At 33.6% G+C, this 15,174-nt stretch overlaps 3 protein-coding genes across 5 annotated transcripts in view; 2 read left to right on the top strand and 1 right to left on the bottom strand.

Annotated features, from left to right (window-relative positions):
• Positions 1–15,174, top strand: part of LOC127702610 (uncharacterized) — a 214,008-nt gene that overhangs the window by 143,434 nt on the left and 55,400 nt on the right. The gene's annotated exons all lie outside the window — the stretch shown is intronic.
• On the top strand, positions 20–3,575 carry LOC127702607 (bifunctional 3'-5' exonuclease/ATP-dependent helicase WRN-like). Its single transcript, XM_052206881.1, has 3 exons — positions 20–515; positions 1,321–1,480; positions 2,553–3,575. Exons 1-3 carry the CDS (start codon positions 215–217, stop codon positions 3,514–3,516), a joined length of 1,425 nt encoding a protein of 474 aa, XP_052062841.1. The 5' UTR covers positions 20–214; the 3' UTR covers positions 3,517–3,575.
• Positions 4,001–13,540, bottom strand: LOC127702604 (uncharacterized). Its single transcript, XM_052206878.1, has 6 exons — positions 11,721–13,540; positions 10,515–10,982; positions 9,347–9,823; positions 8,546–8,672; positions 8,083–8,213; positions 4,001–6,291 (listed from the first exon to the last, which is right to left on the bottom strand). Exons 2-6 carry the CDS (start codon positions 10,902–10,904, stop codon positions 5,128–5,130), a joined length of 2,289 nt encoding a protein of 762 aa, XP_052062838.1. The 5' UTR covers positions 10,905–10,982; positions 11,721–13,540; the 3' UTR covers positions 4,001–5,127.

The following is a 15,174-nucleotide window of genomic DNA, read 5'->3' as shown; positions in this document are numbered from 1 at the left end:
TATGATTACGAATCAATCTTATTAAAATAAGTTCACATCACTTGCTCCTCGATTTTTTATATGTCGCCGTGTGAGATCTTAATACACCCGATTGATAACCCTGTCTAAGGTCAAATTTGCTGAACTTTGACCGACCAATCAGCGTCTAGAAAGGCATTCACAATAAACCAATCAACAAAGCGCTCTCAAACCGTTATCGGTATCGTTGAAAAAAATGGCAGCGCCCAGTGTAGAAGATGTTTTGATTCATGTTTTGCCAAATTTCGGCATAGATAGTATAAAGACGGAGCAAAAAGTAATATTGGAATGTTTAGTTAGTAAGAAGAACTGTGTTGCTGTCCTCCCGACTGGGTTTGGCAAGTCGTTGCCTTTTCAACTGTACCTACCAGTAGTTCGAGAGATTTGTGAAAACAGTTCCGACTGGAAGGTGTTAGTCTGCTGTCCCCTTGTGGCGTTAATGCAGGACCAAGTTGAGAAACTATCTCATATTGCCAACCTTTCTGCTGCATACAAAGGTAAGTGTTTCATAACACGAAAGCCTCAAGGCTCAACAATTTAAAGTAGAGAGCTCATTGTGTGATCAAATCATGTATGTACAGAATGAAAATATACATGTGCATCACTCTTATATTTAAACCTGGCCCTAAAGACTGCCACTATTTCAACATAATACAATTTGACAAGATTTCAGATGACAATTTGATAAAAGGGGGGGGGCAAGATTTTTTTTAAAAAGTAAATAACTTGTCCTGTGACAAGCTGAATATAAATAACTGAGCCGTGTCGGAATGAAATATGAAATGTCTGTCCTCCATACTATAGGAACAGGCAAAATTAAGTTTTAAGAGGTTATAAATAAATTGTGACACGGTGTGGTTTTTTAACAGGTCTCACATTTACATCATAAGGCAAGGTGAAAAATTTTCACATCGACAGAAAAATCTTAATTTAATTGCATTTATCATTAAAAGAAGCCATTGACTTAGATTTGTATACCTACATACACACACCAAACATTTTACAAGCCTGGGCTGCTGGGCCTGTGTCTTAGTGTGAAGACTGTTCAACAAAATAAACTATCTAAAACAGACACGAGCATAACGATTATTTGTGTTGGAAAATGGCGTATTAAATTCCAATCAAACTACTTGGGTAGTGCCAATATTTCAGGGTAGGTAGCTGAACAGCAAACAAAGTAATATTTATTTTAAAGCCCTTAATCTGCTTTAAACTACATGTATGTGTAAGCAATTGTTTTTTATTACTTGTGTTTAATATTGACTGTCAACACACATTTAATGTATCTTTTTCTAATTTTAGGATCATCTTCCCAGATTGATGACAATATCAAGGACGGGTTGATAGACATAATTTATGCATCCCCAGAAACATTAGTAGGTGATCCAGAATGGAGAAATTGCTTGAAGAAGTTAAACATAAAAGTAATTGTGATTGATGAGTTTCACACAATAGCAATTTGGTAAGTACAGGCAATGCCCTTTTTCAATATTAATGTTTACTTATAACTATACACATGTACATGTATATGTTTCTTTGGGCAAAAAAAGTGGGTCTCCCAAAACAAATCAAAGGCCAAACATATATTTCACCATTTCTTTATCTTTTTTCAAGGAAATGTATATTGAGTTTTTGTATTATTTAAACTTCAAATCCAACTTCTTTATTGTATCCTACATTGTTATAAGCCCTAGTATATATAATGAACATATTTGTTAAGTGTATTAGCACCATTATGTGGCAGAGCAACCAAATAATTAAGTTGCACACAAAGTTACAATAGGCAACAGTGCAACTTTCAACAATGAGCAAAACCAAACTAAAGACCTCACCATTGATTGAGTGAACACTACAAATCAATGAGAAAAATTATGTAAAAAAATAACAAAAATGTCAGAACCTGTCAATTAAAACTGCTGAGAAAAGGTAAGAGTTGGAACATTAAAATGTACCTTCAGCCTTTTTTATACCACTGTAACTAGGCAATTGGGCATTAAGTTTTACCCTTATCCGTCCGTCTGTCTGTCTGTACATACACGTCCCATAATTTTTGATTCTGTAACTTTAGTTTGTCTCAAAATGTTTTTGAAACTTATACAAACACATTTTAATTTCAAATTTGGGTGGTGTCACTTAAAGCCCCTTTATTAATGGAAAAATTGCAAAATCTGTTGTTTCCATTCTCTAACTTTAATTTGCCTCAAATAAAAGAAACAATTACATATATATATATATATATATATACAAGACTTGTTACCACAAAACACTGTTCAAGTTTGAATTTGGGCAGTGTCACATTTAACTTCAAGGGGGGGGGGGGGGGGGGGCTATGGTTTTTTTGCTTTGCACGAACAATTTTATTTATTTTTTCAACGCTATTACAATTATTTAAATGGTTGTTCCCTTATGACCTTTTATAATGTAAAATGCAAGTTTGGACACATTCTCTATATTTTGTAGCCTTATAAATTATGTTTAAGTGAAACTACCTAGATACTAGTCATTTATAGATTTACATATTTTTACATTTTCAGGGGTCAAGGTGAAGGAGGAAGAAAAGAAGCCTTTAGAAAGTGGTTTGGTAATATTGGGGAATTGAGATCTCTTTTTCCAGAGGCTACAGTACTAGCTTTGAGTGCAACTTGCACAGTCAACATCCGCCAAAAAGTTATGAAAATTTTGCAATTAACTGATGATACCAAAGAAATAAATATGTCACCAAACAAATCAAACATCAAACTTGTGTCCTCAAAAATAAAAAATGAAATCGAGATGGGGATGACATGGTTGGTAGATGCCTTAGATGAAAAGAAAGGAGATTTCCCAAGAACCATAATTTACTGTTCATCAATAAATGACACCTCCAAATTATATAAATACATTACTACTGAACTTCCCAGTTGCACAAAGTATGTAGAGATGTTTCATTCTGAGACACCAGATAGCAATAAGAACATGATAATACATGCTTTGAAGGATGAAGGCAGTGCTATAAGGATAATTCTATCAACCAGTGCCTTGGGAATGGGGTTTGATGTAAAGATGTGCAACTCTGTGATTTTATTTGGACCTCCAAATAACCTTGTGGACATGTTACAGGAAATAGGGCGAGTAGGCAGGGATGGCAATCCATCTGTTGCCATTATTCTGTATAATGGTTACCACCAGCAGAAATTAAGCCCGGAAGTGAAGGCTATTTTAAGGACAAAAGAATGTAGGAGGAAGGAGTTAATGTCAAACTTTTTGAGAAATTCTGACTTGCATGAAATGGAATCGAAAGAGTGTGGGAAGCATTCATGTTGCGACCTGTGTGCAAGCAGATGTAGTTGTAATTCGTGCACTTTGTTGCCTTTAGAAAAACTTTTTCTGGCTGAACATGTTGTCGAAGAGGGACATGACGATTCTTTTTCAGATAGTGACACTGAAAGCTACAACCTGTCGGAGTATGATTATTTTGAAGACCTTGATTTGGGTCTTTTAGAAATACAAGATGATTAAAAACAATTTGTGTTGTTCATGTTTCTGGTTCAATACAGGCTCATTCAAATTGCGATTAAACTTTATAAAAATAACAATTCCTAATTGTCCAAAAGAAACCATAAAATTTCATGATTTGAGGAAGAAATTATTTCTGAAAGGAGGCCTAGGGTGAGGGGTATACACAAATGTGACAACACGTATACACAAGTGAGACAGCAATAGGGGTATACAAGCAGTAGTTAGGGGAATACACAAGTGTAAAAATAATGGGTATCCATGGGCCAGCAGTAAGTGGTATACACAAGTGAGACAGTAATCCAACAAAAAAAATTAGATATAAAGGTCAACATAGGTTTCACCAATAGTAACATAGGCATATGGTGTTACTAGTTTAACCAAATGTCAAGTTCGTTTATTTTTAGTAATGTCTAGCACCACAATACATGTATACTCAAATGTGTCCTAGCACTCACAAAAACTCTAACCTAAGAATACTCATTAACAAGAGTGGACACACTTAAATGTCTTGCCTGTTCAACACACACTGCACCACATATAAAAAAATCAAGGAGCAAGTAATGTAAAAATATTTTAATAAGATTGACATTGCAAAAATTCAACTTTTTTTTTCAAGTAGTCACTGAACCATGAAAATGAGGTCAAGGTCATTAGTCATGACGGGTGAAAAGTTTGTAACATAAGACATCTGTATACAAAGTATGAAGCATCAAGGTTTTCTATCTTTAAAAATAATAAGTTTTTAAGTCAAGCTTACGTCATTGCCGCATCACTATCCCTAAGTCTCGCTTTCTGCAAAAGAAGACGCAGACCAGACAAAAAGTAAAATTTGGGTCCAAGTCGAAAACCTATTTTAGCATATAGTTCATATGTGCTTTTCGTTTATTGTTTTGATCAAATGTCTGTCCTGTTAGAATTGTTATACACAGATCTTTGGACCCTTTACAGTTTGATGTGAGGCAACTTGAAGATGTGACCTATAATTGTTTACTTTAACTAAATGGTGTCATTGATCAAGAGATGTCTTATTCGTAATCATACCACATCTTTAACTAAATTAACAAAAAAACTTTAACCTTGTCCTGGTTTGGCGGGCCGGACAAAAGAACAATTGGACACACCAAAGGCACATAGACTACATAAATGTATGGCATTGTATAAGTGAGCTGGACCAAAAAAAAATATACATCAAATGCATTTTATATTCAGAAACTTTAGTAAAGCAATAATACTGACATGATTTTCTTATTGAAATCTTCCAGTTTTGGTCATTGTTGAAGGCAGTATTGTTACCTATTTATGGTCATTGTTGAATGCAGTATTGTTTATTCATGGTCTCTTTTGGGTTATTGTCTTACTAACAATCATATCTTTAATATGGCATGTTTGGATATTTCAACTCATTTACTTGTAACCAGAGAGCATGCATTGTTCATTCTTCGCTGAACATTCATAAGCAAACATCTCATGCAAATTCAGGACAATCATTTAATGAATTCATCAGAAGTTGAAAGTGGTCACTGAAAAAAACAGAACAAATATGTTTTCAGTTTGAACAAATGAAACTTAAAGCAATTAGATTATACATTGAAGCAGATTTTTTAATTAAGTTCAAATATGTGTGTTACGAAGGCGGTGGAAAGGGACTGTTGGTTGATGGCGATGAATCATAGTACGAAGTCCAAAATATGCATTGTCAAATGGATTTCTGTCTTTTATGAGGTCCTTGCACTGCATTGTTCTTGCTGTTTTATATGATAAAACATTTTCTTGCATTAAGTCTTTTGTAATTTTTTGTACATCTGCCTGGTATGTTGGTATGTGATGAAAACCTTTTTTCCCCGTAAGATGAGTAATGTTATCGAAATGATTTACAAAATTTACTAAGTGTGGATATTCTTTGGAGTGTTGAAGAATACTCTCCTTTGTCTGATGTGCTGAACATGTTACTTTAGTGTCTCTGTTCAGCATCTCTAGATATTCATCCAGGCTTATGTTGTTGTTTGATCCACCTTGTAGATTTACAAATCTATTGGAAATTAATCTTTCTGATTGTTCTGCTGGTAACAAACCTGAAGTTAGTGCAGTAAGATGGACAGAACCAATGAGATATTTTGTTTTGTTTGTAAGATTATATATTGGCAGTTCATATTTAGCTGAACGTACAACTCGTTCCCCATCTCCCATATCTACTGCAGTGTCTAGATTCTTATGTAACAGAATAAGTTTGAAAAGCATTACAATATGATTCTGCAGTTCATCTTTTTTTTTTTCTTTTTTACTTTTCTTAGACATTCCAATTTTGACATTGTGACATTTAGCTTCATGTGATTTCAAAGACCCTGTATAGGCGTATGTCTTGTCACAAAAGTGACACATTACACGGCCATCTTCCAATGTCGATACCCAGTAGTTGTCAGGGTGTTCTGGATCTCCTACTACGTCTTTACACTTTATAAAAATATCTGATTGACCACAAAAAAACCATTCTTCTACTATTGAGTTGCTGACATCATATAACCAAGATAGTTTTTCCTCGTTGTTCATAGTTGCAAATGGTATTTTGATCTCCTGATCAACATCCTCCAAATTCAAATGACGCAAAAACATGTTCAAAATTATTGCATCAAGAATGGCATAATACAACATTTTGTAAGCACGATATGAATTGCAAACTTTCCCCTTAACATTCCTCATATTAAGTAAGTTACGATAATAGTATACACTGCACTTATCCGCAACACTCTCTGTTGAGTATGTCATTTTGTGGATTGCCTACAAGAAAAAATATTGAGACAATGAATAATATAACAAGAGTGCACACGCTGAAATGTCTCGCCTTCTTTACTAACCATTGATTTTATGTTGATAGTCCTAAATACAAAGCTTTACTACAAGTAACACATACACTTAACATGATCCAAGAAAATGAGGTCAAGGTCAGATAAACCAAACGAGAAATACATGTACACCTTACAATCATTCAATAAACCAAACATAGTTGACCTATTGCTTATTGTTTCTAAGAAACAGTCTTAAACAAGAAAACTTAACATTGACCAATGAACCATAAAAAATGAGGTCAAGGTCAGATGAACCATGCCAGACAGACATGTACACATTACAATCAATTTAGATATTAAATATAGTTGTTCTATTGCTTATAGTATCTAAGAAACAAACTAAACCATGACAACTTAACATTGACCAATGAACCATGAAAATGAGGTCAAGGTCAGATGATACCTGCCAGACAGACATATACACCTTACAATCCTTCCATACATCAAATATAGTTGATCTATTGCTTATAGTTAAAGAAAAACAGACCAAAACACTAAAACTTAACACTGAGAAATGAACCGTGAAAATGAGGTCAAGGTCCAGTGGCGGATCCAGAAATTTTCATAAGTGGGGGCCCACTGACTGCCTAAGAGGGGGCCCGCTCCAGTCATGCTTCAGTGATTCCCTATATAATCAACCAAATTTTTCCAAAAAAGAGGGGGGGGCCTAGGCCCCCTGCCCCCCCCCCCCTAAATCCGCCTCTGAGGTCAAATAAAACCTGCGAGACTGACATGTACATCATAAAATATTTCCATACACCATTTATAGTTGACCTATTGCATATAGTATTAGAAAAAAGACCAAAACTCAAAAACTTAGCTTTGACCACTGAACCATGAAAATGAGGTCAAGGTCAGATGACACCTACCAGTTGGACATGTACACCTTACAATCATTCCATATACCAAATATAGCAGACCTAGTTCTTATAGTATCTGATATATGGACTTGACCACGAAAACTTAACCTTGTTCACTGATCCATGAAATGAGGTCGAGGTCAAATGAAAATTGTCTGACGGGCATGAATTTAGTTATCCTATTACTCATAATAAGAAAGATATTAACATTACAAAAAATGTTTGTTGACTTTCATTTCAAGTAGTCACTGAACCATGAAAATGAGGTCAAGGACAATGGACATATGACAGACGGAAACTTCGTAACATAAGGCATCTATATACAAAGTATGAAGCATCCAGGTCTTCTAGCTTCTAAAATATAAAGCTTTTAAGAAGTTAGCTAACGCCGCCGCCGGATCACTATCCCTATGTAGAGCTTTCTGCAACAAAAATGTTTGTAAAGAATATAAAACAAATTATATGCATTGCAGAATTAAGGAGAGAAACATAAAAAATATGTCTTGGAATCATATAATAAGAATGCATGATATGCTTAGTATACCCCACTACAAATTAAACAAGATATTGCATACCAATAAAATGTATCTTGGTTATGCTGCTGAACAAGTACTATGTCATTTGTGCTTTTAAATAAAGACTTTCAAAATGAATCAGTCTCTCATGAAGCATATAGGAGTAAGAATAATGGAAGAGTTCATTTTTTTTTTGGGGGGGGGGGGGGGGCGTATCCAAAAATATAAGTTTTGTGTTAGCCATGTACCAAGTCAGAGTTGTTTTCTGTTGTTGTTTCATTAACTTGCTTTAACTGAGATGAGGCCTCAAGTAAAAGTGACTTTAAATAGATACAAATGTGACCATACCTGCAAAAAGTTCATCAATCTGTGAAAATCTTCAATTTTTGAAATGAAGCCTTCAAGTCTTTCCATAGCAGTGTGACCATTTGCCATTGCATTTTGAGCAGATTGCATTCTCTCATCAGTAAGTCTGTCTCCTAATAAATAAATAAAATATGGTTCTTCAAGCTTTTCAGAACAATATCATTTAAATTGGGAATAGGCTACAAGTTTACCACTAACAATCACATTACTGAAGTATTCTGCCTTTGCGCACATTATGTTAACTTTAATTGTTCTGTTGCTGCATTTCCTTTTAATAAATCCGTATTCATATCCAAAAATGAAACAAATTCAATGTGATAAATTAATGTTACATGAAATTGATGTTTCATCGTTATTTATTTATTACATGTAGGACAGTTGTATTATTACAATACATTAACCTCTAAATATCAGTTTATTAGTACATTGGATATAAAATACTGACCTCCAAAGAAAACTGGTTCTACAATTTCTCCATTTGCACATGGAACATATTGCTTTGAGAGTTCTTTCATCAATTTTATTAACTCAGGGGTTTTATTTTCATTACAGTCATACAGTCCAAATGGAAACTAAAAGGAGAAGGTACAAGAGTTATAACTTATAAAACTTCAAATTTAAAAAAAAAAATCTTCTAATTGGATACATTTTTGTAAACGTATTGCAAAGGAAAAAAAACATGAAATCTTAAAATGCTTTTGAAAAAAGTCATAAATAAAGACCAAACATCCCTTGTTTTATTACTTAAATGCACAGGACACCATGCACTATCAAGACCATCAATCATGTTGGATTTAAAATCAATAAAATAATTTGAATTTGAATACCCATGAAATTGGCATACTATTAAAAAAGATAATATCGCGACTAAATGTACTGTTGTTAGTTTTCTCGTTTGAATTGTCATTTCGGGGCCTTTTATAGCTGACTATGTGGTATGGGCTTTGCTCATTGTTGAAGGCCGTACAGTGACCTATAGTTGTTAATTTCTGTGTCATTTGGTCTCTTGTGAAGAGTTGTCTCATTGGCAATCACACCACATCTTCTTATTTTTATTTCTATTGAAGTATATTTATACATAACACTCTCCCGTTTGTCGCGTGAACAATGCCGGACATAATCTTTTGATATATATAAGTTTTAAGTTGCTGTTGCTACAAACTCATCCTTAAAACCTTCACCAAAAACTTTAACCAGATTAACAGATGCTTTTAAAAACAAAACAAAAATATTTCCTTTAACATACTTGTCTAGTCTTGACTCCTGCATATTCTGTATATCTATGCTCCAAGTGTTTTGGGAGAATATTATGGAACATCTTTTGCATATGTGGGTGGCAATTGACAATAGATGTTGAGATTATAAAATTCAACTCCTTCCGCAGCTTTGTTTGGTCTTCAATAGATGGTAGAAAATCTATTACCGGCAGATCTTGATGTGCAAATTCTTCCCTTACCATAGGCACTGGCAGAATTCTGTCTACTATTGCATAAATATTGAACAAATGTACAGAAACTGTTTTCCGATCAGATGTCCTGTAAGAAGGAAGTATATTTTTGTCCCAGTTGTCCCCAATAAGTTGATATTTCTGACGACCACCTTTTTCCCATTCTTCTTTTATGCTAAGTATGGTTTTGTCTAAAAACTTTTGCCATTCTGCTAACTTTCTGTGTATAGTAACAGGATGCACACTTAATCCAAGATGCGATAGCCTTTCAATGTTCTACATATAAAATTAAAAAATAATGTTAAAAAAACATATACAAGTCAGGAGCCTGTAATTAAGTGGTTGTCGTTTGTTGCTGTGTTAGGCAAAAAAAAAGTATGTGTGTTTACTGTACCCCTACCTACCCTAATTTTTATCCCCTACCCTAAAGTTTTTTAGACCGTTTTTGATGAAGCACTGTTGAAGTCACAATGTTGCTCCCATAGACTCAATGTAAAAAAAGAAATAAACATTAAAAAAAATCCCTACCTACCCTAATTTTTTTTCCAGCATGTGACAGTAAACACACATACTTTTTTGTTTGGCCTAACATATTTGTTTTTCGTTCATTTATTTGCTCATTAATTAGGCCGTTAGTTTTCTCGTTTGAATTGTTTTTTCCATTTGTCATTTAGGGGCCTTTTAAAGCTGACTATGCGGCTTTGCTCATTGTTGAAGGCCGTACAGTGACCTATTTGTGTACATGGTTCCCTGTTTCGTCTCAACAGTCAATTGTCAACCAAAAAAGCAGCTTTCTTTTTTAAATTATCACATTAATAAGAAAGAGTTAAAGATGTATACATAAACTTTTGACTAGGATTACTCAAATGAACTTGTTTTCATAGATCTACACCATGCTAAAAGATTAACACAAATATTTGAAGAAGCATTAGCTCACAAATAATTTTATCACAATTAATCATAGTACCCTTTGTGTACATCCACCATGAGTCAACAAAAATCCTGTCATGAATTGTACCATTGACATCTCCTGGTTTCTGCCATGTAGACCAATTGCCGAAGTCATCAATACATGAAGAAATGGTTTACCAAGTACAGTAATTGGCACATTTGATACCATTGAATTTACTATTGACAAAAGTGCTGGATATTTTGCTTTGAGTTCATCGTTGAAATCATCCCAGTTAAAGTTAAAGAAGTTGGTGTAGTCTTTTTTTTGTAATACTGTCCCTGAACCTCTTTTTGAAATACATGCACTTTCCTCCTCTATAATTCTCCTACATCCATTAACTACCTCTAACGGATTTGTTTTACAGATAGCATCTACTATTAATTTGTCACTGTTGCTGCTACGCATAATAGCCTTGCATATTTTCTGGTTTGTTTCATTCTGGACCAGAAAAGTCTTTTTACCACTTGCATGGTACACTGTGATCTGTTATGAAATATTTAAAAGTTAATGGATTGAATATTTGTTCATGTTTAAGTACTTGTATGAAAAGGTTTTATTTTGCTGTATAAAATAAATCTTATATTCCTAAAATTTGCCGAAAATGATAAATTTGAAGCTTTGAAAGTTTGAACAAATTACATATATCATAAATAAATTTGTCTGGTGTTGCCGTAGAAGATAAGTGCAGGTTCCAGCCCCGGTCGGGGAGGAAGTAAAGAATAAGATCTACTCTAACATTGTTAGGTTGATTTTCTAGGCACTTTATAAATAAATTTGTCTGTGTACTTTACAAATGAACTCTGATATAAAAGATTTTCAACAATTAATTTAGTGAAATGTCCTACTACTATAATTAAACAAATGAGATTATAGTTGACTCAGTGTTTGGTCATTTTCTGTGACCTAAATGAGGGGTTATTTTCGTTCTTTGTGATTGGCGCATTTTCGCTATCGTGATCTGTTTTTCTACAGATTTTTTTTTTTTATATTTTCGTGATCTGTCATCATGGAAATTCATTTTCTGTGAATCGTGATTGACAAAAAAATCAACTTGTGAATAGTGATGAGACCCCCGCCCCCCCCCCCCCCATCAGGCCCCTCCTAAATATATAATTGCTTATGTCCAAATTTGGTCTTAAAGAGTTGCCTCTCTTATTTATAATGAGCATTGTAGCCTCATTGATTTTCAAGCATTCTTCACACTATAAGTTTTGCACTTACCTTCTTATCAAGTATAGGTCCAAATATAAACTCAACTATTTAAATGATCATGAATTTTAACAATTTAACCTGTAATGCAAAATTATTCTGTTAGTTTTAACTGTAATGAACAAATGCAAATAAATATGAATAGTAGAAAAACCAGGAACCAGGATTCAGGATGTAATAAAATTTCATACTGTATGTTAATCTGTGCAACTTTATCACTAAGACATAACGTCTTAATAAGTCATACAATTATACTTAAAATATTTAATAATTCAATAAATGAAGTATTTGGACAATAAATAACAATATTAATTATTTTTAAGGTACGCCTCAGTTCATAGTTTTTCCACATCATAAATACGTTGAAAAATAAAACTTTAGAATTTATAAATTACAATCACATCATTGTAATCTAAATGATCCCCCCTTCTCATCACAAAAGCCATTAATTTGCATTTTTTTAGTTTGCCTTCCTTTTGATTAACTGAAAAGAATTAAAAACATTCATGTTGATACATGTATGCTTTTTAATTGGTACAAATAAGGTATAGTACCATTATATAAATTGCATTGATGTGTCACATAATCATAATAATACTAGCTACAGCAACATACATGTACATGTACAAATTTACAAGGACCAAAACTTTTATTATGAAAGGCAGCCATCTCAAATCATTTGTTCTTTGTGAAAACAAAAAATCTAAAAGCTATAAATGTACAAAATATGTATGTATAAACTTTTCATTGCCAGTATGATAATAAAAAATGTATCTCTTGGAGTCTTAAGCTTGGTCATTGTTGGTGCTTGTACATTACATGTGTAAGCTCAATCTCTGAAATAACAGTAATAATAAACTGAATTTAACTGGTTTAAATCTAATCTAATCTGAATGAAAAGTTATTGCCAGTAAATTACTACATTTTACTTAAACATGTACAAGTTTTATTTGAAGCAATTCAAATCATCTTATTTACATTGTTTTGTTTTATTACTCCATGAGAATGAAAAATTGTGTATACATGTATACATACAAATGTATACATTTAGTATTGCATGGCATGGTACAAAAAATGTATGTGTGCTGAAACATCAAACTCTTTTAAATTTCTAACATTATACATTTTTGCAAGCTAGCTTATTTTGATTAGATAACCATAGGGTTGAGCAGAAAACTTTAATTTATTACATGTACATGGTTATTGTACACATTGCTTAATGTCATTACTGGCAACAACTTATATAAAATAAAAAAAAAAGATAACATTTTGCTTGGCACCTCTACTTCTCCTTTGCATTTGGTTGTTGATAAATTTTCTTTCCCGACTCCAGAAAATTTTAGAGACCTCTTGATTGACTTATTGGGTGCTGACACAGTAACTGTAGATTGGAAATAGTTACACTCAATTGTAACAATAGTGGAAGATTTGTATATATATATATAGTACATACTGGTAACTTAATAGGGTTGAGATCTCACAAAACATGTTTAACCCCATGCCACTGCATATAATATTAGCACTTGTCCCAAGTCAGGTCCCTCAGCTGGCCTTTGTTAGTCTTGTATGTTTTTAAATTTTAGTTCATTTATATGCTTCGGAGTGATGTCCATTTTCATCCACTAGTACACATTTCTGTTTAGAAGCCAGCTAAAGCCCGCCTCCAATCGTGTGATTTTCTCGCTGTGTTGAAGACCCATTTTTGGCCTTGGGCTGTATTATGCCCTTTGATTGGGTTGTTGTCCATGTTGTCACTTTGACCCATTTCCAGTCTCAATTTCAATTCAACTCAGTACAAATGTATGTAGCATTACTGAACACAAACTGCATAATGCCTCCCTTATTTTAATATTAATTTATTTTTTTATATGTGTAACAAGTTTGTTTATCAGAAGTAAACTTACCTGAATTGTCTGATAACTGTGTTTGTTGATCAAGCATTGGCAAAGGAGTAATTCCTTGTATTAACTGTTTCTGCAGCATTGGAGCTGGCATTGGAGCTATTGCTACTAATTGTTCTCCACTGGTTGCCTTGATCACAATTGATTGGAAACTTGGGACATTACACAACGTCTTAACAGACGGACTTGTTGGTAATGTTTTAATTTGTTTTGAAACTTGTGCTGTTGATGGGGATCTTAACATCCGTTTCTCAATGTTAAATTTGTTAGGTGAGGGTAAATTAAGCACACTCTGTTGCACTTTTAAACGTGAAGCTGACAACTCAACCTGCATTTTCAATGAATCTTTTTGCAGTTTTATTGACTGCTCTACTTTTCGGAAGCATTTCATGCAGACACCATTGTCTTTGTCTAAGTCTGCATTAACTTTGAAACAAGTAACAACAGTTGTAATTTGAGATACTCTGTCGGGGGTCAATTTCAGTTTTTGTTTGAAGAGTTTTTTTTCAACCCGCTCTCCCGTTGGCAAAATTTCAATGTTTATGAACGAAAATCCACACAATACACAACTGTTTGACCTCATACATATCTTTCTCGGCGTATTTAATTGACACGACGCCATTTAAATTATTTGGTAGTGTGTTAATTCAATAAATTTTGACGATTTAGTTCATGAAATGAACATCGCATGGAGGCTGCCATATTTGTTATTTTACATTCGGAACAACTCTAGACGCCACGATAACGTCTATGCCTGTTCAATACCCAAAGATTTTGAAGCCGCGTCGTTGATTGGCTACAGCAAATTTGACCTTAGACAGGGTTATCAATCGGGTGTATTAAGATCTCACACGGCGACATATAAAAAATCGAGGAGCAAGTGATGTGAACTTATTTTAATAAGATTGGGTAATATCTAGATGAATATATAATTTTCATGTCTGCCAACTCGCCCCACTTAAATGAAAACTAATCTACACAGAATACAAAAAAACGAAAATTTATTTAATTATTATTATTGAAATTAAATGATGTTTCACTTTCTGAAATTATAATTCTAAATATAATTTTCGTATTATTGCAGAATAACTTTATTCTTGTAAGCTTATAGTTATTTGCATAACAATTGAAAAGAAACCTGTTAATTGTATCATAATGCGATATATCATAACAATTGAAGGATTTCAATTAACAGCAATTTGTTATCATAGCACTTACCGGATTGGTTACTTTTGTCTTTGAATTAAGAATAATTAAACACTAACGAGCAATCAGTGAAAGGCAAATGTAACTTTCAAGTAAATATCAAAGAGAATGCCCATCCTTTCATTTACAATAAGCGTGTGTCGTGTTTTTGTTAGTAAAAGTAGTCAAATAAAATTGAGAATGGAAATGGGGAATGTGTCAAAGAGACAACGACCCGACTATAGAGCAGACAACAGCCGAAGGCCACCAATGGGTCTTCAATGCAGCGAGAAACTCCCGCACCCGGAGGCGTCCTTCAGCTGGCCCCTAAACAAATATGTATACTAGTTCAGTGATAATGGACGTCATACTAAACTCCA

This window comes from Mytilus californianus, unplaced genomic scaffold (genome assembly GCF_021869535.1).
Source record: "Mytilus californianus isolate M0D057914Y unplaced genomic scaffold, xbMytCali1.0.p SCAF_5, whole genome shotgun sequence".
NCBI classification, from domain to species: domain Eukaryota; kingdom Metazoa; phylum Mollusca; class Bivalvia; order Mytilida; family Mytilidae; genus Mytilus; species Mytilus californianus.
This window is presented reverse-complemented; position numbering and strand designations above follow the sequence as displayed.

Coding starts and splice junctions, on each gene's coding strand:
- LOC127702604 (XM_052206878.1), bottom strand. CDS start 10,904: ATGCGTAGCAGCAACAGTGACAAATTAATAGTAGATGCTATCTGTAAA. Junction 9,824..10,514: donor ATGGTGGATGTACACAAAGG/GTACTATGATTA, acceptor TTTTATATGTAG/AACATTGAAAGGCTATCGCA. Junction 6,292..8,082: donor GATTGATGAACTTTTTGCAG/GTATGGTCACAT, acceptor TTTTTCTTGTAG/GCAATCCACAAAATGACATA.
- LOC127702607 (XM_052206881.1), top strand. CDS start 215: ATGGCAGCGCCCAGTGTAGAAGATGTTTTGATTCATGTTTTGCCAAAT. Junction 516..1,320: donor CCTTTCTGCTGCATACAAAG/GTAAGTGTTTCA, acceptor TTCTAATTTTAG/GATCATCTTCCCAGATTGAT. Junction 1,481..2,552: donor TTTCACACAATAGCAATTTG/GTAAGTACAGGC, acceptor TTACATTTTCAG/GGGTCAAGGTGAAGGAGGAA.